General features: G+C 39.3%; 3 protein-coding genes across 4 annotated transcripts in view; all 3 read left to right on the plus strand.

The window, feature by feature from the left end:
* LOC113747028 (cytosolic phospholipase A2 gamma-like) overlaps nt 1–8,674 on the plus strand; it is a 44,448-nt gene extending 35,774 nt beyond the window's left edge. Inside the window, exons 4-8 of the mRNA XM_027284975.1 lie at nt 6,487–6,627; nt 6,815–6,964; nt 7,053–7,130; nt 7,438–7,592; nt 8,097–8,674. Coding sequence (XP_027140776.1) covers nt 6,487–6,627; nt 6,815–6,964; nt 7,053–7,130; nt 7,438–7,484 — 416 coding nt within the window. The 3' untranslated portion in view covers nt 7,485–7,592; nt 8,097–8,674. The remainder of the gene's footprint in view (nt 1–6,486; nt 6,628–6,814; nt 6,965–7,052; nt 7,131–7,437; nt 7,593–8,096) is intronic.
* LOC113747065 (DELTA-sagatoxin-Srs1a-like) overlaps nt 1–16,503 on the plus strand; it is a 53,266-nt gene extending 36,763 nt beyond the window's left edge. The window contains exons 1-3 of one of the 2 annotated variants that reach the window (XM_027285084.1): nt 15,206–15,391; nt 15,547–15,678; nt 15,765–16,503. In XM_027285084.1, coding sequence (XP_027140885.1) covers nt 15,569–15,678; nt 15,765–16,182 — 528 coding nt within the window. In that variant the 5' untranslated portion in view covers nt 15,206–15,391; nt 15,547–15,568 and the 3' untranslated portion in view covers nt 16,183–16,503. Of the gene's footprint in view, nt 1–15,205; nt 15,392–15,546; nt 15,679–15,764 lie in introns of those variants that run through there. The other variant, XM_027285085.1, reaches the window with a different exon arrangement.
* A 4,812-nt stretch (nt 16,504–21,315) lies between these two features.
* LOC113747064 (bryoporin-like) lies at nt 21,316–22,432 on the plus strand. Its single transcript, XM_027285083.1, has 4 exons — nt 21,316–21,336; nt 21,492–21,632; nt 21,718–22,120; nt 22,267–22,432. The coding sequence occupies exons 2-4, from the start codon at nt 21,514–21,516 to the stop codon at nt 22,279–22,281; spliced, it is 537 nt and encodes a 178-aa protein (XP_027140884.1). The 5' UTR covers nt 21,316–21,336; nt 21,492–21,513; the 3' UTR covers nt 22,282–22,432.
* Nucleotides 22,433–22,872: the final 440 nt, after the last annotated feature.

Consider the following 22,872-nt stretch of genomic DNA (forward strand, 5'->3'; position numbering starts at 1 on the left):
TTTAATTTAAGGAGATACACAGAAAGTGACTATAAACAGAGAGACAAACAACTTACAAAGCAGTTCATATTAGGGAACCTATAGCTACCATGTATTGAATTGCATTGGCCAGTTGTAGCTGTATTATGATCCAAGTTTACAGATATTCTTGTGAGCCACAAAGGATCATTTCGTAACTTCTCAGCAAGAGACTTTGAAGCCACACACCACACCTAACATAGTCACACTACAATTGCTGTGACTCAGTAGCTAAATGTCAGATATTTCTCAAGTTTAGATTTACTTTGAAGGACACTGAAGGCTATTATTGCACCGATAACAATGTGGTTTATACCTCATAGGCCACCATACATGTTTTTAGTCCCAGTTTAATAGGCAATATGATTTTATGATGTAGTGGGTCCCAGCTTTGTCTCTCTTATCAGTTAAGTCTTTATTTTATGACAAACTTGTGTCAGAAGTAAGATAGTTCTGGCAGTACTGATTCTGAGATTCTGAATTAAATTCTCCCAAATTGATTGAACAGTCTTTTCCCTGCTTCTGCATTTGGTGACAAGAGAATTTTGTTGAAACAGGGTGAGTGAATTTGTATGTTAAGTAACGACCAGATTTTAGAGATTGAATCTCTTTCTATTTAATATAACGACTGTTTACTGCTTTCACTAGAAGTTGTAGTGTAAACAACCTGATTTTCATGGTGAAGGGAGGGAATAATGTGCGCTAGTTAAGTGACATTTGTGGACAATGGGAAACAAAAAGAGTCACTCACTCCAGATGGAAGAACCCCCGATGCTGCTAAGGATTCATAATTAGCCTATCAACCAATATTGTGTAAATTAAATGTTTGTTTTGTTTTTGTTTTGTTTTTTGTTTGTTGTTCATTCAGGTTTATTTTCAGACATATATACATTTTTGAAATTTGAAGACCCCAGAAATTTGATTGGTATTATGCTCTTATGTTTGCTTTCGTCAGGAGCTCCTTGTTTTTCAGCTGGTTTGAATGGACATCTGGTAACTACGTGTGGCCCTGAAGTGCAAAACCAGCAGCCAATTAAGAACACAAAAGCAAATCGAATAACACACCAGCAATCAAAATACACAACAGCCCAAATCAATAACACAACACAAATCAAATAAACAACAGCAATTCAAAAACACTAGCAATCGAATAACACAAACAAATCAAAAACACAACGCAATCGAATACACAACACGCAAATTCAAAACACAACGCAAATAAAAAACAACAGCAATCAATAACCAACGCAAATCGACTAAACACAATAGCAAATCGAATAACACAACGCAAATCGAATAACACAACAGCAATCGAATAACACATAGAAATCAAACACAACAACAGCAAATTCAAAACGAAAGGTAGGTACCCTCGGGTGACTTGAATCGTCGCTGATTGGACTGGTGGTCCTTGACCCGGAACGACATGGCTTACTGTTTTCAAAATGTTTTGATGCATGACATGGATATGACGTGCATCAAAAAACTACCCTTTCCGTTTTGAATTTGCTAATGTGTTTTGAATTTGCTGTTGTGTTTTGCACTTCAGGGCCACCGTAGGTAACCCTTACCACAGCAGCTTGTGACTATGGACCCCTTTTTTTCACTTGAAGGTTGTTTCTGCGCCCCACCTGCAGTTTTTTCAGCATCATTAATTTGCACGTTGCTTGCAATTTCAGGACCACTGGTAAATCCATCATAAGACATCAAACATTATGGAGGGAATGCAGCTGCTCCTAAGGTGAGAGTACATGATTTAGACTGTACATTAGTAGCTGTAGCTGTGTTTATATTCAGTATAGGCATAAATACATAAAAACTGTCATTTTTTAATTGTATGGCTATATCTATATTCCTCTAATTGTTCTTAGAACTGTGTGTACCATTGAGAGCAACTAAAACCAGAGTGAAATTGCTTATATTGTATGTATAACACAGTTACCAAAGGCTAATTAATAGTTTGTTTTAATGAATGCATTGTATACTTAGCAGCCATACATTATGACCACTGACAGATAAAGTGAATGACACTGATTACTTCGTTATCAGGCATCTGTCAGTGGGGAGATATAGGCGAACATTTGGTCCTCAGAGTTGTATGGATGTATTGGAAAGATACAGTGCATCGTCAGAAGACTCCCGGAAGTCTAAGCCTATAGCAGCATATCTAAGGGACGATTCAGCAGTCACCTGAGCCCACCCTAATCTAATCTCTCTCAAGAAGAACATCTTAAGCTACTCTTAAATGTGGAGGAGTCAAAAGTAACATATACTAGGTTTTCTGCATCTTTGAGGCAGATGCGCCATTTTTTCAATGGTGAAAAGGCAGTTCTTGAGATTTGTTTTATGTGGCAGTCAACGATAACACTAAGATTCTTTACAGTGGTACTGGAGGCCAGGGTATTCTGATCTAGAGTAACCATTATTTAGATATAGGTAAGAGTTTTGACAGTTTTATAACAGTTTGGAGGTGTTTAAGGGCCAATTACAGAGAGTTTTAAAATTCGAAAGCAGATTTAGTAACTGATTTGTCTTATCCGACTTAATAGTTAAAATATTTGGGAATCTCAGTAAATTGATGATAGTAAATGGAGTGATTCCTAATAATTCTGCCTAAGGAAGCATATATAAGATGAATGGAATTGTCCAGGCACAGAACTTATGATATGATAAATAGGACTGAAAACACCTTAGTGTGGTTTCTTTAAATGTTCAAGTCTCTGTAACAGGATGTGTGTGTCAATGGTATCAAATCTACAAGACAGGTACAGAGATGAGTCCTTTGTCTGATGCAATAGAAGGTCATTTGTAACTTTTCTACTGTGTGCTTTGTGTCATGATGCACTTTAAATCCTGACTGAAAATCCTCACATAAAAATGTTGTTTGGGGAAAATCACATAACGGTTGGTTGGCAACAGTTTTCAGTTGAGAAGTATCGTAGAGAAAACGGAAGGGTGGATATGAGTCTGCCGTTGGCTAAATGTCTGGATCAAGAGTGGGCCTTTTAAGAAGAGGTTCAATTACAGCTACTTTTGCTTTTTTGCTCTACCAACGAGCTAAACCTGACCTAATTACAGTTACTTTAAAGGACTATGGTATATACCCTGAGATTAATCATATCTATAAAGAAGTGTTAAACAACCACTTACAAGGGTACACATGGCACCAAGATTACAATGGGAAGAATGAAAGCTGGCAGAGGCAGTGTCATTCTTTGGTCCAAGCTTCTACTGGTCCTGGCATTCATAGGTCGCTTTGACAAATACACTTGTTAGGAACCGCCTACACCCTTTCATGGAAACAGTACTCCCCTAGCCTTTTTCAGCAGGATAATGCTCTCCACTGAACAACTTACAGGACTTAAAGAATCTGCTGCTACATCTTATTGCAGATAACCATGCACACCTTCAGAGTCTAGTGATTTCATGCCTATGGTCAGGGCTGTTTTGGTAGCAAAAGGGGGACCTACACCATATTAGGCAGATGGTCATGGCTGATCGGTGTACACCAACTTAACTTAAACTCAAACTTAGATATTTGAATATCTGTTTATTTACCATTTTATCTCATTTTGTTGGTGTACACCATTCTACTCATTGTCTGTATTTTACTGACTGAATCAAGAATTGTTTTTTATATTTCCTAAGTGAAACAATATAACTTAAAGGTGCCTGTTGATAGAGTATAATAAGTGTTTATTTCTATTTGTCTAATTCTGTTAGCTGGTCTTGATTTCTTTTCAGAAAGCCATCCTTCACTCCCACTCTCTGTGTCCTGGTGAAAAAAGTATGTTCAGAAAGGAAACAAAAAGTTATGAAGAGACTCAACCGCCTGGGGGTCGACTGTACCGCAGTAGAAAGAAACCTCTCCAGTTATTTAGAAATGTGTTATGATTACATAAATGTACATGTGTATAATGTGATGGCTTCTCTTTACATGAGACCCACATCTGTTAACTTTTGTGAAGTCTTTAAACACTCAACGGAACGGGTTGACTTCAGTACTTCTTCAGAACAGGAAATAAGGAGGAAAGCACATAACAGAGATCAATGACTCTGAGGTTTATAGTTGCATTTTAAAAACCCAAATCCCCAGGAGCACAATTTAATAATGTCAGAATTACTGAGTTGAACTGCATTGAGACAACAAATGAATACTACCACTACTACTAATAATAATTCAAATAAATAAATTTTCTTATATTTTCTTTTATCTCTTCAATACCAACTAGCTGAGCCTAAAATTTACATCTCTCTGTGATTTTTCCAACCAGAATAATGTTCCCACATTGCTCTGCTGGGGTCAGGTGGGGTCAAAGAGCAGACGTGAGTCTCATGGGTACTCTCTATCAGATGGAAAAAGAAGGTCTGTTGGACACTCTGGTCTATGTGGGAGGAATTTTCTGGGTCAACATGGTAACACTAATCTCTCACACACACAAACCACAGCTTGATTGAGTTACACAATGCATGAATGGCCAGGCCAGAACACAGAGCAGAACTGAGATGAATATGGGCTGATGATGTGCTACTACACAACCAGTTTGATTTCAGTCAGAACTCACAACTATCTGATCTTATTAGCTGATCTTCTGCATTTAACAAGTTTTAATGTTAGTGTAACAAACATTGTCTGACAAGGTAAAGCAGTGAGAATATTATTAATATATGTACACAATGAATATTGATTATTTGAGGTGGGGCTTTATATTCCTGTGACCCTGTACCACGCAGTGCCAAGCTCTGCATAGTGCATATGTCTGTGGTAAGATCTTGATCGATGATCTAGATTGGATAAATTGTACATTAGCTTGTCTGGGTTATCTCCATTGTGTTTCTCTTATTTGACGCGACAGAGGTCTGAGATAAACAAAATGTATGCGCCTTCTATTCAAAATTAGTCAACTACCAAAGTGGTGGACCAACCCATGAATTCATTCTTACAGAAAATAATCACATTTTCTTTGATCTATGTGTACGTGTTTCCCCTGATAGGTGCATGTCGTCCGTGTACATGATCCAGAATGGAGCTCCAACCTGGACAGAGCAATGTCCCAGGCTGTTTCGTCCTGGTATTGAGCTGAGCAGGCTGTGGACTGGTTGTGTGAACAGATGAACGATGAGGATTTCTCTTTATCTGATGTGTGGGGGGCTTTGACCTCTGTTGAGTTCATAAACGAGGTACCAGGGCAAAAACAGAGACACACTTTTACTCCTAATATTGCTACTAATATTTCCCATTTGAAACACAACACACACTGCTAAAGATTGTATATGCAGTCCTTCAGAGAAATATTTTGTTTCATCAGATGGACCAACGACATCTTTCAGATGAGGCCAGAAGAAATACCTTCAACCCTTACCCCATCTACAACGCCATAAACAAGATTGCTTACAGATGGGCCTACAGAGGTACACACACACACACACACACCCAACACCCACACACACACACACAACACACACACACACACACAACACACCTACTTAGTACAGACTTAGTTGTACAAACAGCAACATAAATGAGTTACTGAGCTTTATTAATGTAAAACACTCTGTCTCTCAGGGAAATGGTTCGAGCTGAGCCCCACGAGGCTGGTTCACAGAGCTGGGTTTCTTCATTGAAACTTCTCTTCTGGGCAGCAAATTCAAGGACGGAGAGTTGCTGGAGAAGAAGCCAGAGATGGACATGGTCAAACTGGAAGGTGTGTTGTTCACAGGCTGAGTAAGTTTTTGGATGGTAACAGTGGAGCAGTAAGAGCAACCAAACCCTTGAAACCAAACTCCAATGGTGCTTTTATTTTGATGAGAACTTTTCAAAAGATAGCCACAAGAATTTAAAATTAATTAAATAAAATTTAAATGAATTGGATTAAGTACATACTAACGCTGTTGTAATTTAATCAAAGGTGTTAAAATTTGATGGCTATACTGACATTGACAACAATGTGGAAGTAATGTACAGCACTAAAAATGATCACCAGTAAATACTGAAAAACATGTTTTCAATGAATGAGAGCAAATATAATATTAGGTCACCATAAGAATTACTTAAAATTAATGCTAATGTTGATGAATTCATAATTTCCATAAGACAGTCAGACAACTCTTCAACTGTCATTATGTTTTAAGTATGGTTGAAATCCTGGCTGGCACACAGATGTTCATGACATCACCTTTTTCAAATTGAGTTCAGCCCTCTTAAAGCCATGATAAGAGCCCAGAAAAATAACATAGCATTCACTGATCATTCATATTAATCCTCATTGTGAAACTGTGCAGGTATCCTTGGTTCTGCATTGGCTAGTGGGGAAGTTTAAAAGAGTACATCCTGAACTGGCTGAAAGGTAATCTCAATCTGACATTTTAAAAACTACAAATTATTTTTTAGAAACTGCCATGATAAATGTCTTGTTGATGTGGAGAAGTGGTAAAACTTCATAGTAACATATTGTGTGTGTGTTTTAGGACTCTTCCATCTTGGTGATGTTACTAAAGAGCAACAGAGTGTACTAGCTGTTCTTGATGAAGTAATAGCTGTGACCAGAAACCCCACTAAGATTCCTTCTGTGGTGTTTGACCTGGGCCCACTGCAGGGTATACCAGAAGGTAATGGTGATGATGATCATGAACCTTTTTCAGACGATTCTCTCACCAGATTTATTCATTGAATCCAAGTTGAATGCAGCTACTGATATTTACAAAGAAATGCCATCAATGTTTCAATTCTGTTGTTATTTTTTTATGTCTGTGATCAAATAATGACTCAGCAAATGTCTGATTTAAAATGCCACAGTGACCAAGGCAAACCGTACTCTGAAATTGTGGGTGAAGGAAACGAGTCCAAAGGAAAGAAATCGTCTTGCTAAACGGTGGAGTCTGGAGATGATAGCTGCAGTGGAGACATGGACCCAAAGTCAGCGGAAAGGAGGTTTCATAGACATAGGTTAGTAACAATAAGACTGGACATGTTGTAGACAAATAGGCTCATTTCATTTTAATGAGATGTTTTTGTACCTTTCTTTTTGTCACAGCCACACTGGTTGTAAAAATCCTTTGGCTGGTTTTGCATTGGGAGTGGGGAACTACTGAAAACTTCCTCTACCAACAAGGTGAGAAGACAGAACTCATGAGTGATAATCAATTTCTTTATGAGAATTAGATCAGAAGATTATTACCACTCTCATGTCTGTGCTACTAGCTGAAGTCAAGGCGCGTACAAGGTAGGGTTAGGTTTAACCCTGAAGAAAACAGCTGAATGGAGAGTGAATATTACTTAAGGTGGACACAAACATGACTCATAGTGAATCCTGATGTTTCTCCATGTCTGCTTAATGTGTAAAAAATGTTTACAAACTCGGGAAGGGAGGAAATAAAAAGTTTGATTTGAAGAATTCTAAAGTTCTGTTGCTGGGGCAGATCGCACCGCTCCAACTTACCTCCGCTCAAATGAGGATTCCATCTGATGGATGCCGGGCTGCTGATGAATGTACCCTACCCTGCATTTCTGGGAGACAAGAGAGACATCGACCTCATCATCGCACCAGATTACCAGCGCTGGAAAAGCGTTTGAGGTAAAGTGTGTGTGTTTCAGTCTGCCTGAACCCTGACTGAAATGAACTGTAATGCCTGCAGTGAAGTGCTATGGGACCTTGACTGCAGGCCAATCCAATCAAAGCCAATCAAAAAGTTGCACTACAGAAAGAGTAAAATATATAATAATAACTCAATTTAATTTTGCTGCTTTGAAAGGTCCAGTGTGTCAGATTTAAGTCTCCGTTCACAGAATGACTGAAATGTAATATATATTCATAACATGTTTCATTAGTCATGATTTGTTTAGAATGATCTCCACAGAGTCGGCCATGTTTCAACAGTGTCCAAACTAAACCCTGGCTCTAGAAAGCTTTTGCATGTTTCACATAATTTGTCCTTCCTAGTCAATGAGATACAGTTGCAGTCTGCAATCCTACTGGAGGTGCCATCTCTGCGAGATGTGTGTGATCAAGTGTGATTTATTTCCCAAGGCTGTGGAGACTGTGAGTCTGAATAACATCCACCCTCTGCTCTCTTCACAGACCCTGACTCTTGCCAGAGACTATGCAGCTGAGGTGAAGAAGCCTTTCCCAGAGATAGACAACAAAATCCTGAAGGAGAGAGACTGGCCAAAGGACTGCTATGTGTTTGAGGGAAAAGAGGAGCCCACGATTGTTTACATGCCGCTCTTCAACAGACGCAACTGCAAAGGTCTGTGACACCCACACATGCAGATTTTTAGTGACTTTTCTTCTCCAAAGCAGAACTGCTCATCAAACTGCAATGAGCCACGATTTGAGGAACCAGGAGGTTTTGGCAGTTAAGCAACTAGCTAACTACAACTTTGATGAAAATACAAATGATCCCAAAAATGATTCCATTCTTCCATGACTTTGACATTTGATAATATACATTCATATCATTTACAATTACTAATTATAAAACTCCCTAACCCAGTGGTGAGTGGAGCCTAAACAGGTCTTCACTGTTTTCTATAGATGCGGGAGGTCAAAGCAAAGATGGACGAGTTCTCCACCTTCCAACGTCCCTACAACAAGGAGCAGATTGAGTCTCTGCTGAAGATAGTGAAAGCCAACGTGAAGACAACAAGGGAACTCTGCGAAGGAGATCAACAAAGCTGTTCGCCGCAGAGAGAAGAAGTAGGAGTAGGATGGTTGTCAGAGATCAGAGATGATCTTGAAGCAGTGTCGAGCTTATTCTGTGATACATATTTCTATATTTTAAATCATAAGACAATCAATGAGATATTTTTAGGCATGTACTTAACCATTACTCTGCTAAACACTGCTATATATGTTAAACAGGTGCTGAATAGTGTCTGATTTTGGTTTATTACATATAAACAATGTTGTTTGATTATTAGAGAGAAGATAAATGTTCAAGATGTGTGACAATCATTTATAAAGGCTTGCTCTGTTCATGTTGAGAAAATGAAGGACCATGTGTCTGCCGTCATCTGTGAATCCAGGCCAGAAAATGCTTACGTTTATTTACAATAAGTTTTTTGAGTTCTTATGTATTTTTGATTCTTTGATAATAGGGTTAAATCTGTGGTGGAAAGTTTCTAAGACTCTTTGAGAATGTGTAATCTCTAGAGTCATTTGATGAATTATTATTGTTCATTTTTATGTTGAGTGATATTATGAAATGTAACTGATAATTGTGTGGGCAGTGGCATGATGTTGACCGAGCACCTCACCTCAGTAATGAGAGTACAGAATGAACCTTATTGGTCTGTGCACCTGATCACTGATTGGTCATCCAGACAGTCCTATGAGCAGGTGAAGCCTGACATCAACTACCCTTGACAGTGAGTGTGACTCCACCTTGTGGCAGAAGTTTATAATGTATGATGCTTTTGTTTCTCTAGCATAAATAAAAGTCTATATTTACTCTGACACTTTGCTCCTGAGTTGTGACTTTGGGTCCAGAAAACAAAAAACAATGATCAAGCTAGCATGCTAATAAATGAAGCTGGCTAACATGGTAAACAAGAACAACTACGAATACTTCCCCATCTGACTTTAGCATTTACTGTGTGTGTGTGTGTGTGTGTGTGTGTGTGTGTGTGTGTGTGTGTGTGTGTGTGTGTGTGTGTGCATGTGTGCGCATCCTACAACTGTAGAAGTGCCACACGTTGGCAGTAACTACATCAGAAGTCCTGTATTGGAGCCGTGCAGGTCAGTGAATTTTGCTCAACACTATTTCCTGAACTCCAAATGTTTCACAATAAAGCTTCACTCTGTCCACTCGAACTCTAGATGGCTTTTAATTTGACACAGTTTGGTGTAATGTGATTTTGTGAACGTGTTCAGGCAATGCCAAGTTTCAACAAGAGAGAACTGTAGAATGTAATTCACACGTCTACAGTAATACTATAGCTTAGTCTCAACCTCGCAGTGTCGAAATGACTACAAAGGCTATTTGTTTAATCTGGCGGATTCAAAGTTAAACAGAATTCTACAGAACATGACTGTCAGTAATGAAAACCACAAGTAGTGACTGTACAATGAACATCCCGTAAGAAAGCCTACACACATGACTGAACTGTGAAGCCCATCCAACGATACTGTTCAGTCATTTTGGTGATCTTCTTTTCTCTTTTTCTACCGTATATAAACAATGTGACTATTGTGTTTAACAGCAATACTAGTGGTAATATCAGAAAGTATAAATGTTTTTTCTGTCAAACTTGCTGCCAATGAATCAATCAACACTGTTTTCAAATGTCTGTTTCTCAATAATGATGTTAGTGAATATTAAGACTCTGTACCACTCTATTCTGCACGTTTATGCTTTTCTATAAAGACACATTTAATGATATCTTTTTAGCTACTGACTCTGGTCACTGTGTTGTCCATGTACTTTTAGATTTGACTGCAGCTTTTGATACAGTCGACTATGAAATCTTGATTGCTCGTCTGGAGCAGTGGGTGGGCATCAGCACTCCAATGGTTTAGGTCCTATCTGTCACATCCGACTTTCTGTGTCAGCCTTGATGACCCTGTGTCCTCCACTGCTCCTCTCTCATGTGGGGTCCCACAGGGCTATGTGCTTGGCCCTCTTTTATTCTGCCTTTACCTACTCCCACTTGGCTCCATCCTCTGGAAACATGGCATATCCTTCCACTGCTATGCGGATGATAGCCAGATCTATGTCCCTCTCAAAAAGGCGAACTCTTACTCTGTCAAACCGCTGCTAATGTGTCTAGAGGATCTTAAAGCATGGATGGCATTACATTTTCTGAATTTTAATGAGAAAAAGACAGAAGTCATAGTCTTTGGTGGCACTTCTGGGACCCCCCCTCTAGTTGATCTGGGTCCCTTGGCACATTATCGCGTCCCAATTGTTAAAAATTTAGGGGTAAAAGTGGACGCTGATCTTAAATTTGACAGCCAGATTAAAGCTGTGGTGAAGTCCAGCTTTTGTGACCACTCGGCTTGAATACTGCAATGCACTGTATTTGGGGGTTAGTGGGTCCTCGATTAGTCGTCTTCAGCTGGTACAAAATGCTGCTGCACGTCTTTTAACTGGCACAAGCAAATTCGAGCACATTTCACCGATTTTAGCTTCACTCCACTGACTCCCTGTCCATTTTAGGATTCATTTTAAAGTTCTTTTATTTGCTTTTAAGGCCTTGAATGGCCTTGCCCCACCCTACCTCTCTGAGCTGCTGCACCCCTACATGCCTAGCCGTTCTCTCAGGTCAGCTGACTGTCCCTAAAGCTAGACTTAAGCTCAGAGGGGATCGAGCATTTGCCGTTGCAGCCCCGAAGCTATGGAACGGATTGCCGCTGCATGTGAGACAGGCCTCCTCTCTGTCTCTTGATTTTATGTGCATACATGCATTTTGTTATTTACGTATTTATTTTTGTCTGTTTTTCATTTATTTTATCTAGTGCCTTTTATTCATTTTATTTTTATTGTTTTCTATCTTTCTATTATCTACTTGATGTTTTGTTGTGTTTCTATATTGTTATTCATTGTGTTCTATCGTATTGTGCAGCACTTTGTAAACCCTGTGTTTGCTAAAATCGTGCTATATAAATAAAGTGGATTGGATTGTCACACCGCGGTGAGGTCAAGCTGGGTTTTTGTCTTGTCTTGTCACTTCCTGTTTTATTTTGAAAGATAACTCTCCTCTTGTTTCAGGTCACTTGCTCTTCCTCATGTGTCACCGGTCTGATTGTCTTCCCCGCCCTGATTGTTTCTACCTGTTCCCCATTACCTGGTGTATATATTGTCTGTGTCTCCCTTTGTCCCGTGCCGAAGTGTTTCGTCTCATGCAGCGTTCACCAAAGCCTTCTTTCCTTAGCCCACAGCCATAGCTTTTCGCTCAAGTGATCTTTTATTTCTTCCTCGTAAGAGTGATTTTTTGTTGTAATTTTCTAGCCTCAGCCATAGCTTTATAGCTCTAGGGTTCTGTTGTTTTCTTCCTCGCAAGAGTGATTTTTTTGTTGTATTATCTTAGTCTAGCCCTTTTGGTTTCCTAGTGTTCAGCCTAGTGTTTTGTCAGCCTCGTAGGAGTGCCCTTAGTTAATGTTTTCATAGCCTTTGTTTTCTCCTCGTTGTGAGTGATTTTGATTTTGTTAATCTTTGGTAAAGATAGTTCAGATTTTTTTCCTCCTCGGAGAGATTTTTTGTTTCTTAGTTTAGGCCAACTTTATAGCCTCACTCTTTCGAGGGTTATTCAAGTCCTGAATAAAAGCTACTCTCAGCCTAACTCTGCATCTGAGTCCTCATTTGAGTCCCGGCCTGACATGGATTGGATTAACCAAAGGTAAAGATTTGAACAATATGACAATTAAAAAAAGTTGGGAACGACTGGTCTAGAAGATTATTCTAGAGGAGATATGCATTTTAACTAAGACAATTGGTTACAACATCTTATTCGAGGGTCGTGGAAAGAAATAAATTGACACTTTCACACATTTCCAAGGCAAATCTAATTTTATTTGTATAGCCCAAAGTCACAAAATACATTTGCCTCAGAGGGCTTTACAAGCTGTACAGGGAGTGACACCCTCTGTACTTAGACCTTCGGTTCGAGTGAGAAAAAAATGGCCCACAAAAAACCTTTTTAACAGGGAAAAAATGTGGAAGAAACCTCAGCAAGAGCCACAGAGGACGGCTCTGGCTCCCAGTCTACTTTTGGAAACTATAGGAACCACAAGGAACCCAGCGTCCTGAGAGCACAGTGTTCTCGAGGGGTAGTAAGGTACTATGAGCTCTTTTAGATATGATGGTGCCTGACCATGAAGAGCTTTATAAGTAAGGAGAAGAATTTTAAATTCTAGATTTAACAGGTAGCCAGTGCAAGGAAGCCAGAATGGGAGAGATGTGATCTCTGATCTTGGTTCCTGTCAGAACACGTGCAGCAGCATTCACGTGCAATTAGCTGCAAAGAGACTTATTGGAGCAGTCTGATAACAAATAGTTACAACAGTCCAGCCTAGAAGTAACAAATGCTTGGTCTAGTTTTTCTGCATCCGCGTGAGACACGAAGCGTCTGATTTTGGCGATGTTACGTAAGTGGAAGAATGCAGTCCTCGAAATTTGTTTTATATGGACATTAAAGGACAAATCCTGATCAAAAACAACTCCAAGATTCTTTACAGTGGAGCTGGAGGCCAGGGTGATCCCATCTAAAGTAACTAAGTCTCTAGAAAGAGAGTTTCTGAGGTGTTTGGGTCCAATTACAAGAACTTCAGTTTTGTCTGAATTTAACATCAGAAAATTGTAGGTCATCCAACTTTTTATATCCTTAAGGCATGCTTGGAGTTTAGTTAACTGATTGGTTGCATCAGGCTTGATCGATAAATATAATTGGGTGTCGTCAGCATAACAATGAAAATTGATAGAGTGATTCCTAATAATGTTCCCTAGAGGAAGCATATATAAACTGAATAGAAGTGGTCCAAGTACAGAACCTTGTGGGACTCCATGACAAACTTTGGTCTGCATGGAGGATTCATCATTGACGTGAACAAACTGAGATCGATCTAAAAAGTACGATTTAAACCAGCTTAGGGCGGTTCCTTTGATGCCAATTTGATGTTCCAGTCTCTGTGCTCTTTTAGATATGATTGTGCCTGACCATGAAGAGCTTTATAAGGACAGGACAAGTACAGAGATGAGTCCTTTGTCTGATGCCATTAGGAGGTCATTTGTAACTTTGACTAATGTGGTCTCTGTGTTATGATGCACTCTAAATCCTGACTGGAAATCCTCAAATAGACTCTTGTTATGGAGAAAGTCACACAGCTGATTAGCTACAGCTTTCTCAAGTATCTTAGACAGAAAGGGAAGGTTTGATATCGGCCTGTGCAAAAGATTAGGACGTCATTGATACTGTCTGTCTGGAACATTGATTGTGTCTCGTGACTGTAATAGTTATTTCACACATGATTTTATTTATTTATCTATTTTTGTTTTTTTGTGTGTTGTCCATGCAGGTAGTAGCATTTGGTTTAGGAGCTCCCTAATTATGTACACAACTGTCCAAGCATGCCAAGCTTTTCTTTTCAAGGTATCTTTTGTTGTGTTAAAGAGGCTAACATTTACTGAAGGAAACAAATATTAAAGCTTCTAATGTATGATTGAGTTGCAGATGCAACATCTGTTCTCTGCTCAGATGCAGTTATTTGTAAAAAAGGGAAGAAAATGTTCGGGAATGGTAAACATTCTGCTGATTATTGTGCTTTTATTAGTCACAACTTTCGACTTTGAGTATATACTGCTGAGCATGCAATATAGCTTCACTTTGGTTGAACACTTTGGATGTCGTGTGTCGCACGTTCACAGATACCTTGAAGTTGCACAACGCAAGTTGTAACAGCCACACGGTCCGTGTTTGACCAATGAGTAACAGTATCACAGTATCAGTCCTGCAAACTCCAGCTCTACACTCTTTTTTGGCACCTGGAGAAGAAATGCAGATGAAGTTATTGAGTTATTCAAAAGGTTTTGGTTTCCTGAGAAAGTAGGGTTAATAATAGATAATTAATAATAGTTAATAATAGTTAATAATAGAACTGGCTTATAAGGATACTGGGTCACAACAGCATGTTGTGTTTCTTATCCTTATTTTATCTTATCCTTTTTGCCTTCATTAGCAGGATCCAAACACAGTTGAATTTGGTTGTGCTTTTACTAGTGATATCTTCTTTTAGATGGTATTGCTGTTCAAAGTTCCACAATTCAAAATTCAGTTTTATTCATACTGTGCCAAATCATAATAGTTATCTCAAGACATTTTCAATTAAAGCAGCAGCGACAGTGGCAAGAAACCTTGAGCAGAATCTGACTCACAGCCGGTTAGTTTACCTGCTTTTTGTCTTGTTTTGCAAGATTTACACATTTACAGAGATATTTTTAGATAGGTGTGTGTGTGTGTGTGTGTGTGTGTGTGTGTGTATGTGTCTGTGTGTGTGGGAAATCACTCTCACACCCACAAGGCTAAAAGTTCAGGGTGTTTGAATGCTTGTTCAGTGAGTTTGTTCAGAGGTCAACATGAAAACGTGATCACTGACATGTTTACTGTCATTTCCTCTTTGAAGGGAATGTCAATTGATCGGTTAAGAAGTGTCAATTAAGGAAGAAGTCTCCCTCTAATGAAAACCTCAAGTTGCCAAAAAAAATAAAAAAGCAAGAATGAAACTTGCAACTCAACGTCTGACCCTTCAGTGACAAGAACTGTTGTTTAGAAGGAGGGTCCACAGCTGTTTTCTTTTGTCCTCCATCATCTTTATAAGGAGATCATCTAAAGACCCGACAGCCAGAGCTTGCAGCCGTTCCTCAGAAGCATACATCCCAGGTAAGCATACAGATTCATTTAAACACTGATGAGAGTTCTTCTTACCTTTTGTTCCGAGTGCCTCAAAGTGATCATGAGCAATTTCACATCTGTTTATGTCAGAACAACACAATAATGAACATTAAAGATTAGTTTTGATCTCTCTGTCTGAACAGGTCTTTCACTTGCACAGCCATTATGGATCTTAGGCATGCCATACCAGCAGTTGCTCAACTCATTCCGACACATCGCCAGTGCTCCGTTGAGGTTACAAATAAATGCTCTAACTATGAGCTCTGTGAACCGAGGTAGCTAATTTTCTCTCTTGTATTTATTTTTTAATAAATCTACCATGAACACATATAATTTATGCATATTTTTCTCCTCTTTCTAGTGTATACATGAACAGTGGTTTCTGTGCCCAAAGTCTGCCACTAACTCTTGAACCATCTTCATCTGGGAACGCACTGTTCACCAAGACTCCCCACGGTGCCCGAGGAGCTGTTGGCGTCTTCACCTATGATCTACTCGACAAATCTACAAATGAGTCCACTGAGAAAATAGCTGTCATGTTCTCTGTGCCCTATGATTTCAACCTGTACTCCAACTGGTATGCAGTGGGAATCTTTCACAAGTTCACAGAGTGTAATCATGATCTTTATCATAAGATGTACAACAACTCAGACAACTCATTTGTTAGAGGTAAAGCAGGCGGCCTCTGTCTCAAACACAAGAACAATCGAGTTACCGTCGTGGCATCAATGTCTGACTCTTATCAGCCTGTCATGAAGGTGGAAGTGAAAGACGACTGAAATATGAGAATTCAGAAGTGCTGAAATGTAGATTCTCCTGCAGGTATATTTACGGTATATGTTTTCTGGCTTTGTTTCCTAACCAATTTGTAGTGGATTGTTTACTCAGGGCAAATACATGTTTAAATGGTGTAAGAAATTGTGCTTTGGACAAAATAATAAAGAATTTATTAAAATGTCTTTTTGGATTTATAGAATTGCATTGCTTCTGTGCTATAGAAAGTGTGATATATAATAACTGTTGTAAAGGGTAAAGATATGACTCCATGTAACAAAAGCATCGTGTCAAACAGCACTGCAGTGTAAGCCTAAAAAATTCAATAAAGTCCTCTTGTGGAAGTGGTGTCATTCTCAATTTGTCATATTTCTGTAAAAAAGAAACAGGATGTCCACAGACAGTGGCGGACTGCCAACCGGGAACACCGGGACATTTTCCAGTGGCCTGGCCGCTAAACTGTCCTGCCCAGCGATTGCCAACGGTTGGGACCAAAGGCTCGGTTCAGGTCGCGCTTGATTTTTAAATAAACAATCCGTCGTGTGCAGTGGTTAAATTGGCTTTTGTAAGGAGGGGGAGCCATTCTTTACTCACAGTGGTCAATAGCTCTCAAAACAACCTCGCACCATAGGTTTAATCAGTGGTCAATAGCTCTCAAAACAACCTCGCACCATAGGTTTAATACAAATTTTATCAATTTATAACCTACTTATTTATATCTCACACCAATTCACATATTGGTAACGTATTTAGCCTATACATTTCACCATCAATCTACACTGCAATTTGTAAAACGTATTCACAATATACACAGTTCACATATTAACTTTTTTTTTTTTTTTTACATCCCATCAATTTACACTGTTATTTGCATTACTTATTTACATCTCACACCATAAATTCACATAGTTAATTACATCTGACAGATAAATCTACATCAATCAAATCAATTGTTTGCTAAACTTTCTTACATGTCACAACATCAAACCAAATATCAGCAGTTGTCAGTCATTACAATAATTCACAACTTTCCAAATAGGACTTAGCTCTTTCACATTTTGTTGTGACAGTACTTGATTCACCTTAAGCTTCCTGCTGTCGGTGGCGCATCAGCAGAGAATGTGCCCGTATCAGTGAAAACATGGACTGGAGTTTCACTGATTCAGGTTTTATATCAGTGAAAACATGGACTGGAGTTTCATTGATTCGGGTTTTATATCAGTGAAAACATGGACTGGAGTTTCACTGAATCAGGTTTTATATCAGTGAAAACTTGGACTGGAGTTTCACTGATTGAGGTTTTATATCAATAAACAAGCAGAACGGATTCAATAATGAAGCTCTGACACAGCGCTCTGGAAACAGCGATGAGTGAACAGACTGATGTAGCCTACTGATTTATGACATGGTAAATGAGGGGAGGTCAAAACTAATGATTTTAAACAGTTCTGTAATGGTAGCTACACCCATGATTATTCTAAACACCAAAGCAGAGGGAGTTCAGCTCCTGCTGGCTGTACTGCCGAGCTGAGCTCCTGAGGGCTCCGGCCCAATTTAGTGAATCTCTGTGCGGCTCATCTGCCTCGCTGAAGCTCACACAGACTGAGCAGAAACACACCCCATCATCCTCTCTTTTTGTGAGGCTCTCTGTCACAGCACTGCAGGCACACACACACACACACACACTACACAGCAGCTCCCAAACGGTAAGTTAGATAGTAAATAATAGCAAGAAAAAACATTTTAACACTATACAAGTTGGATAGTAACTTCCCAAGAAAAAACTTTAACACTATATAACACGATATAAAATATACAAGTAACTGTTAAGTAAAAAACAGTGCGAACAATATATAGCTCTCAAACCTTATAAAATAATTTAGTGTTTATGAGAGACCGTACAGAGAATAGACACTGATTGTTCAAAGTGCAGTATGCATGCATGGAAAATTGCACTAAATGTATTGCACAAGCAAGTTCGATAGCTACTGGACTTGACTTGGAGTGTCTGATATTTTGAGGGAGGAATGAGCATCTTGATGCCAGCAGTCCCTGACTGAAGGTGCTCCTGAGTCTGTCCAGCACCTCATGGAGTGGGTGGGAGTCATTGTCCAAAATAGCCCCCACCTTAGACAGCATCCTCCTTTCCAACACCACAGTCAGCAAGTCCATCTGCACCCCCACAACATCACCAGCCTTACGAACAAGTCTATTAATCCTGTTGGCTTCAGCTACCTTCAAATCCACTGCTCCAGCACACAACAGCAAAGAAGATAGCGCTGGCCATCACCGACTCATAGAACATCCTCAGCATCGTCCTGCAGATGTTAAAAGATCTCAGCCTCCTCAGAAGATAGAGGCAGCTCTGGCCCTTCCTGTGGACAGCTTCAGTGTTCTTATTCCAGTCCAGTTTGTTGCTTAAGTACACTCCCAAGTACATATACTCCTCCACAATGTCCACCAGGGCCCCCTGAATTGAGATAGGGGTTACCTGTGCTTCTTTTTTATTTGTTTTTTTTAGCATGGTCAGCAGCAGTAGTGCTGCAAGAGCTCCTGCTGTCATGGCAGTGGTGGACAGCAGCAGTGAAGAGTCAGAGCAGGAACCTTCAGGTACAATTTAAGTACAAACCTAAACATGCAGCCTATGCTTTTAGAATAATTTGTCAAGTCAAAGAGTCATTCCCAATGTATTCATCTCAAAAGATGACACAAACAGAATATGGATGACATACAATGAAGCTAATCACTCCCTATGCATAATGCAGGTGAACATAATTTCAGTTTATGTGATTTAAGTACAGGTTATTGCAGCATAACAGAAACATTTATTTTGTAGGGTAAAGAACCAGAAAAAGCTGTATGTGGGCACATGTGGAGCCTTTGCTTTATTATTTTACACTCTTACATCAGTAGGCAGCCAACCTACCTCACTCTTGGTGTTTTGCATTAATTGGGTGGTGGTGGCCTGGGATGGTATCAAATACCCGGCCTGAATTATTGTCCCAGTCCGCCCCTGTCCACAGATCTGTACATACAAAGAAGACAGAATTTCCTTTTATGTCACAGATTTTAAATGCACATCCCAACGATGTCCCCACATGTCAGGGTTTTTTCCATTTTCCCATAGTAAATTAGGTTGCAAACGTGTTGGGGAATTGAGCACCTCCTTGTGGACAAGTGTTGAAAAAGCCTCAATCTTGCAGCATGGTGTCTGTAACAAGCACACAGTTATTAATTTATCTTTTCCCTGGTGAGTTCTGGATTACAAACTGTATGCCTTATTTTGCCTGACACACATTTGCAAGGTTAATTTCTAAAGGTTAAACATTATACATACCACATATAGTTGTAACATAAATGTAATGTGTTTTATACTTTTTTTAAGTTCTACTTAAAGTGACTGGGCTCAAGCGTTCCATATGGCCCCCAAACACACACAAGGTTTGTGATAAAGTTGCTTTGATGTTCATAACATTTGGAGTAATGATTGCTGGCATTATAAAAAACAACCTTTTTTTAGTGTTTGTCACATTGAGTATGGTCACTCATGTTCAACGTCCTGTCCACTCAGTTCTAATCATATTAGCAAGATATAGCAAAAGATGAATGATTAATAAGCAACAGTAACTTCCATGATGACCTGCAGGGACGTTGGAAATCCATCACAGTTAGTCATTCAGGTTTTATATCTCTATATCTGAATGGACAGGATAGTTCACAGCCCATCTATTTAATATCAACTTTTTACAACATCTCGAGAAAGATTTTCACTGCTCTGCATGTCAAAGCAGCCCCACAGTCAACAACACAGAACAGATGACAGATGACTTTATCTGATTGTGGCTCGTCCACATCCTATGAACTGATTGTGGATTGTGGCTCATCCACATTCAGATCATCAGAGTTTTTTAAGAATGCGGTGCAGTGAGAACACAGGCAAGGTTCATATCAAGTCAACATGTCTGCATCACACATTTTAAATGAATGGATGTCTGTCTGTGAATGACAAGTAGACATTATAAAGAGGAATGACCGAAGTGTGTGTCGATTTTTCGTTATCGTTAAGGATGGTCCGGTATCCTATGTTAAAGGAGATTGGAGCATTGGAGTTCCAGTGAATAAAGTTTCATTAAAAAGCAAAACAAAGCAAAAAACGCACAAACTGACAAAATGACGAAATGTTCTGTTGCCGTTTATTCAACAAACAGCAGTAGTTATTCTCTGTGGTGTTCACATGTTGGTGTTATGTAACTGAGATATTAATGTTCTGTTTGTGAAGGAAGTAAGGGCCAGAGTGTGAACACAATTACTATTATTACTATTATTACTATTATTACTACTATTTCTACCATATCTCCATTACAGTTTATAGTTAGTTCATGATTTGCTGCCGCTGTGCATCTGTGTCTCTCTGTCTCTATCACAGGTTCCACTGCTAGTGTAATCATTTTATCACTCATTGTAATTCATTGTCATTTTGTCAGTCACTGTAATTGTACAATATGTTTGTGTTGATTTGTCCTGTACACGTGACATCCATTGTACGTCTGTCCGTCCTGGGAGAGGGATCACTCCTCTGTGGCTCTTCCTGAGGTTTCTTCCACCTTTTTTCCCTGTTAAAGGATTTTTGTGGGCAAGATTTTCCTCACTCGAACCGAGGGTCTAAGGACAGAGGGTGTCACTCCCTGTACAGAGGCAAATGTATTTTGTCACTTTGGGCTATACAAATAAAATTTGATTTGATTTGATTTGATTTGAAATTCTCTGGATGAGTGGAGTCATACACCATGTTCCTGTGCCTGAACCTAACAGATTATTATATACATTCAGTGGTGCAGTATGTTATTCAACTATGCGTTTTGTCTGTGTGTGCGTGTGTGTGTTTGTGTGTCGTGGAAGAACAGGTTTGCTGTCATGGCCTGTATAAAAAGGCAGAGAGTCAAGGCTGACTCCCAGAGCTTTCAGCTGTCCCTCAGAGGTGTTTATCCCATCTAAGAACAGCCAGGTAGGTGTGAGGACAAGACTCTGTACTATGCGCTTCTTATCACAATATCTTACAGGAATCTTATCTACTCTCATTGTGCTGCATCTTGAAGGTCTAGATAATACATTTTAGATAAGTAAATACTGTAGCCGTCCCTCAGAAGCATTCATCCCAGGTAAGCATACAGATTCATTTAAACACTGATGAGATTACTTCTTACCTTTTGTTCCGAGTGCCTCAAAGTGATCATGAGCAATTTCACATCTGTTTATGTCAGAACAACACAATAATGAACATTAAAGGTTAGTTTTGATCTCCCTGTCTGAACAGGTCTTTCACTTGCACAGCTATTATGGATCTTAAGGGTGCCATGGCAGTCGGTGCTGAAGTTGCTGGACTCATTCCGACACATCGCCAGTGCTCCGTTGAGGTTACAAATAAATGCTCTAACTACGACCTCCGTAACCCAGGGTAACTAATTTTCTTTCCTGTATTTTATTTAAATAAATCTACCATGAACACATATAATTTATGCATATTATTCTCCTCTTTCTAGCATATACGTGAACAGTGGTTCCTGTGCCCAAAGTCTGCCATTATCTCTTAATCCATCTTCATCTGGGAACGCACTGTTCACCAAGACTCCCGACACTGCCCGAGGAGCTGTTGGCGTCTTCACCTATGATCTACTCGACAAATCTACAAAGAAGTCCACTGAGAAAATAGCTGTCATGTTCTCTGTGCCCTATGATTTCAACCTGTACTCCAACTGGTATGCAGTGGGAATCTTTGACAAGAGCACAGAGTGTAATCATGATCTTTATCATAAGATGTACAACAACTCAGACAACTCATTTGTCAGAGGTAAAGCAGGTGGCCCCTGTCTCGAACAGAAGAACAATCGAGTTACCGTCGTGGCATCAATGGCTGACTCTTATCAGCCTGTCATGAAGGTGGAAGTGAAAGACGACTGAAATATGAGAATTCAGAAGTGCTGAAATGTAGATTCTCCTGCAGGTATATTTATATGTTTTCTGGCTTTGTTTCCTAACCAATTTGTAGTGGACTGTTTACTCAGGGCAAATACATGTTTAAATGGTGTAAGGTGAAAGACGACTGAAATATGAGAATTCAGAAGTGCTGAAATGTAGATTCTCCTGCAGGTATATTTATATGTTTTCTGGCTTTGTTTCCTAACCAATTTGTAGTGGACTGTTTACTCAGGGCAAATACATGTTTAAATGGTGTAAGTTGGTGCAAAATAATGTTTTAGATAAAATAATACGTTGTACGTCAACATTGTAGCTTAAAATGCCTAACATGCTATAATCATTTTTAAAGTAGCATACAGTTTCTTTCTATACTCATTTGTATTTGTATTTGTAGAACTATGCACATAAAACTTGGACCGTCTCTTCTCCTCTGCTCTCGTGTGCACGTCCTGATTGGTAATCCAACATTAAAACAATAAAAACAAAGACGAAATGTATGTTTTGTTTTTGCTGAGAAGACAAGATGGGACTTAAATGTTAGTCATCTATTACATATTCCCACAACTGTGCAGAGTAATGTGCTGGTCGGGCAGGTTCAGGACTACTTATGAGAAAGTATCACAGGTATGAGCAGGCGGGTCAAGTGACAAAGCAGCACCTGCAATGTATCTGTAAGTTTATTTATGTTTATATCAATTGTATAGCACTTTAAAAGTAAC

This window comes from Larimichthys crocea, chromosome XII (assembly GCF_000972845.2).
Source record: "Larimichthys crocea isolate SSNF chromosome XII, L_crocea_2.0, whole genome shotgun sequence".
Taxonomy (NCBI): Eukaryota; Metazoa; Chordata; class Actinopteri; family Sciaenidae; genus Larimichthys; species Larimichthys crocea.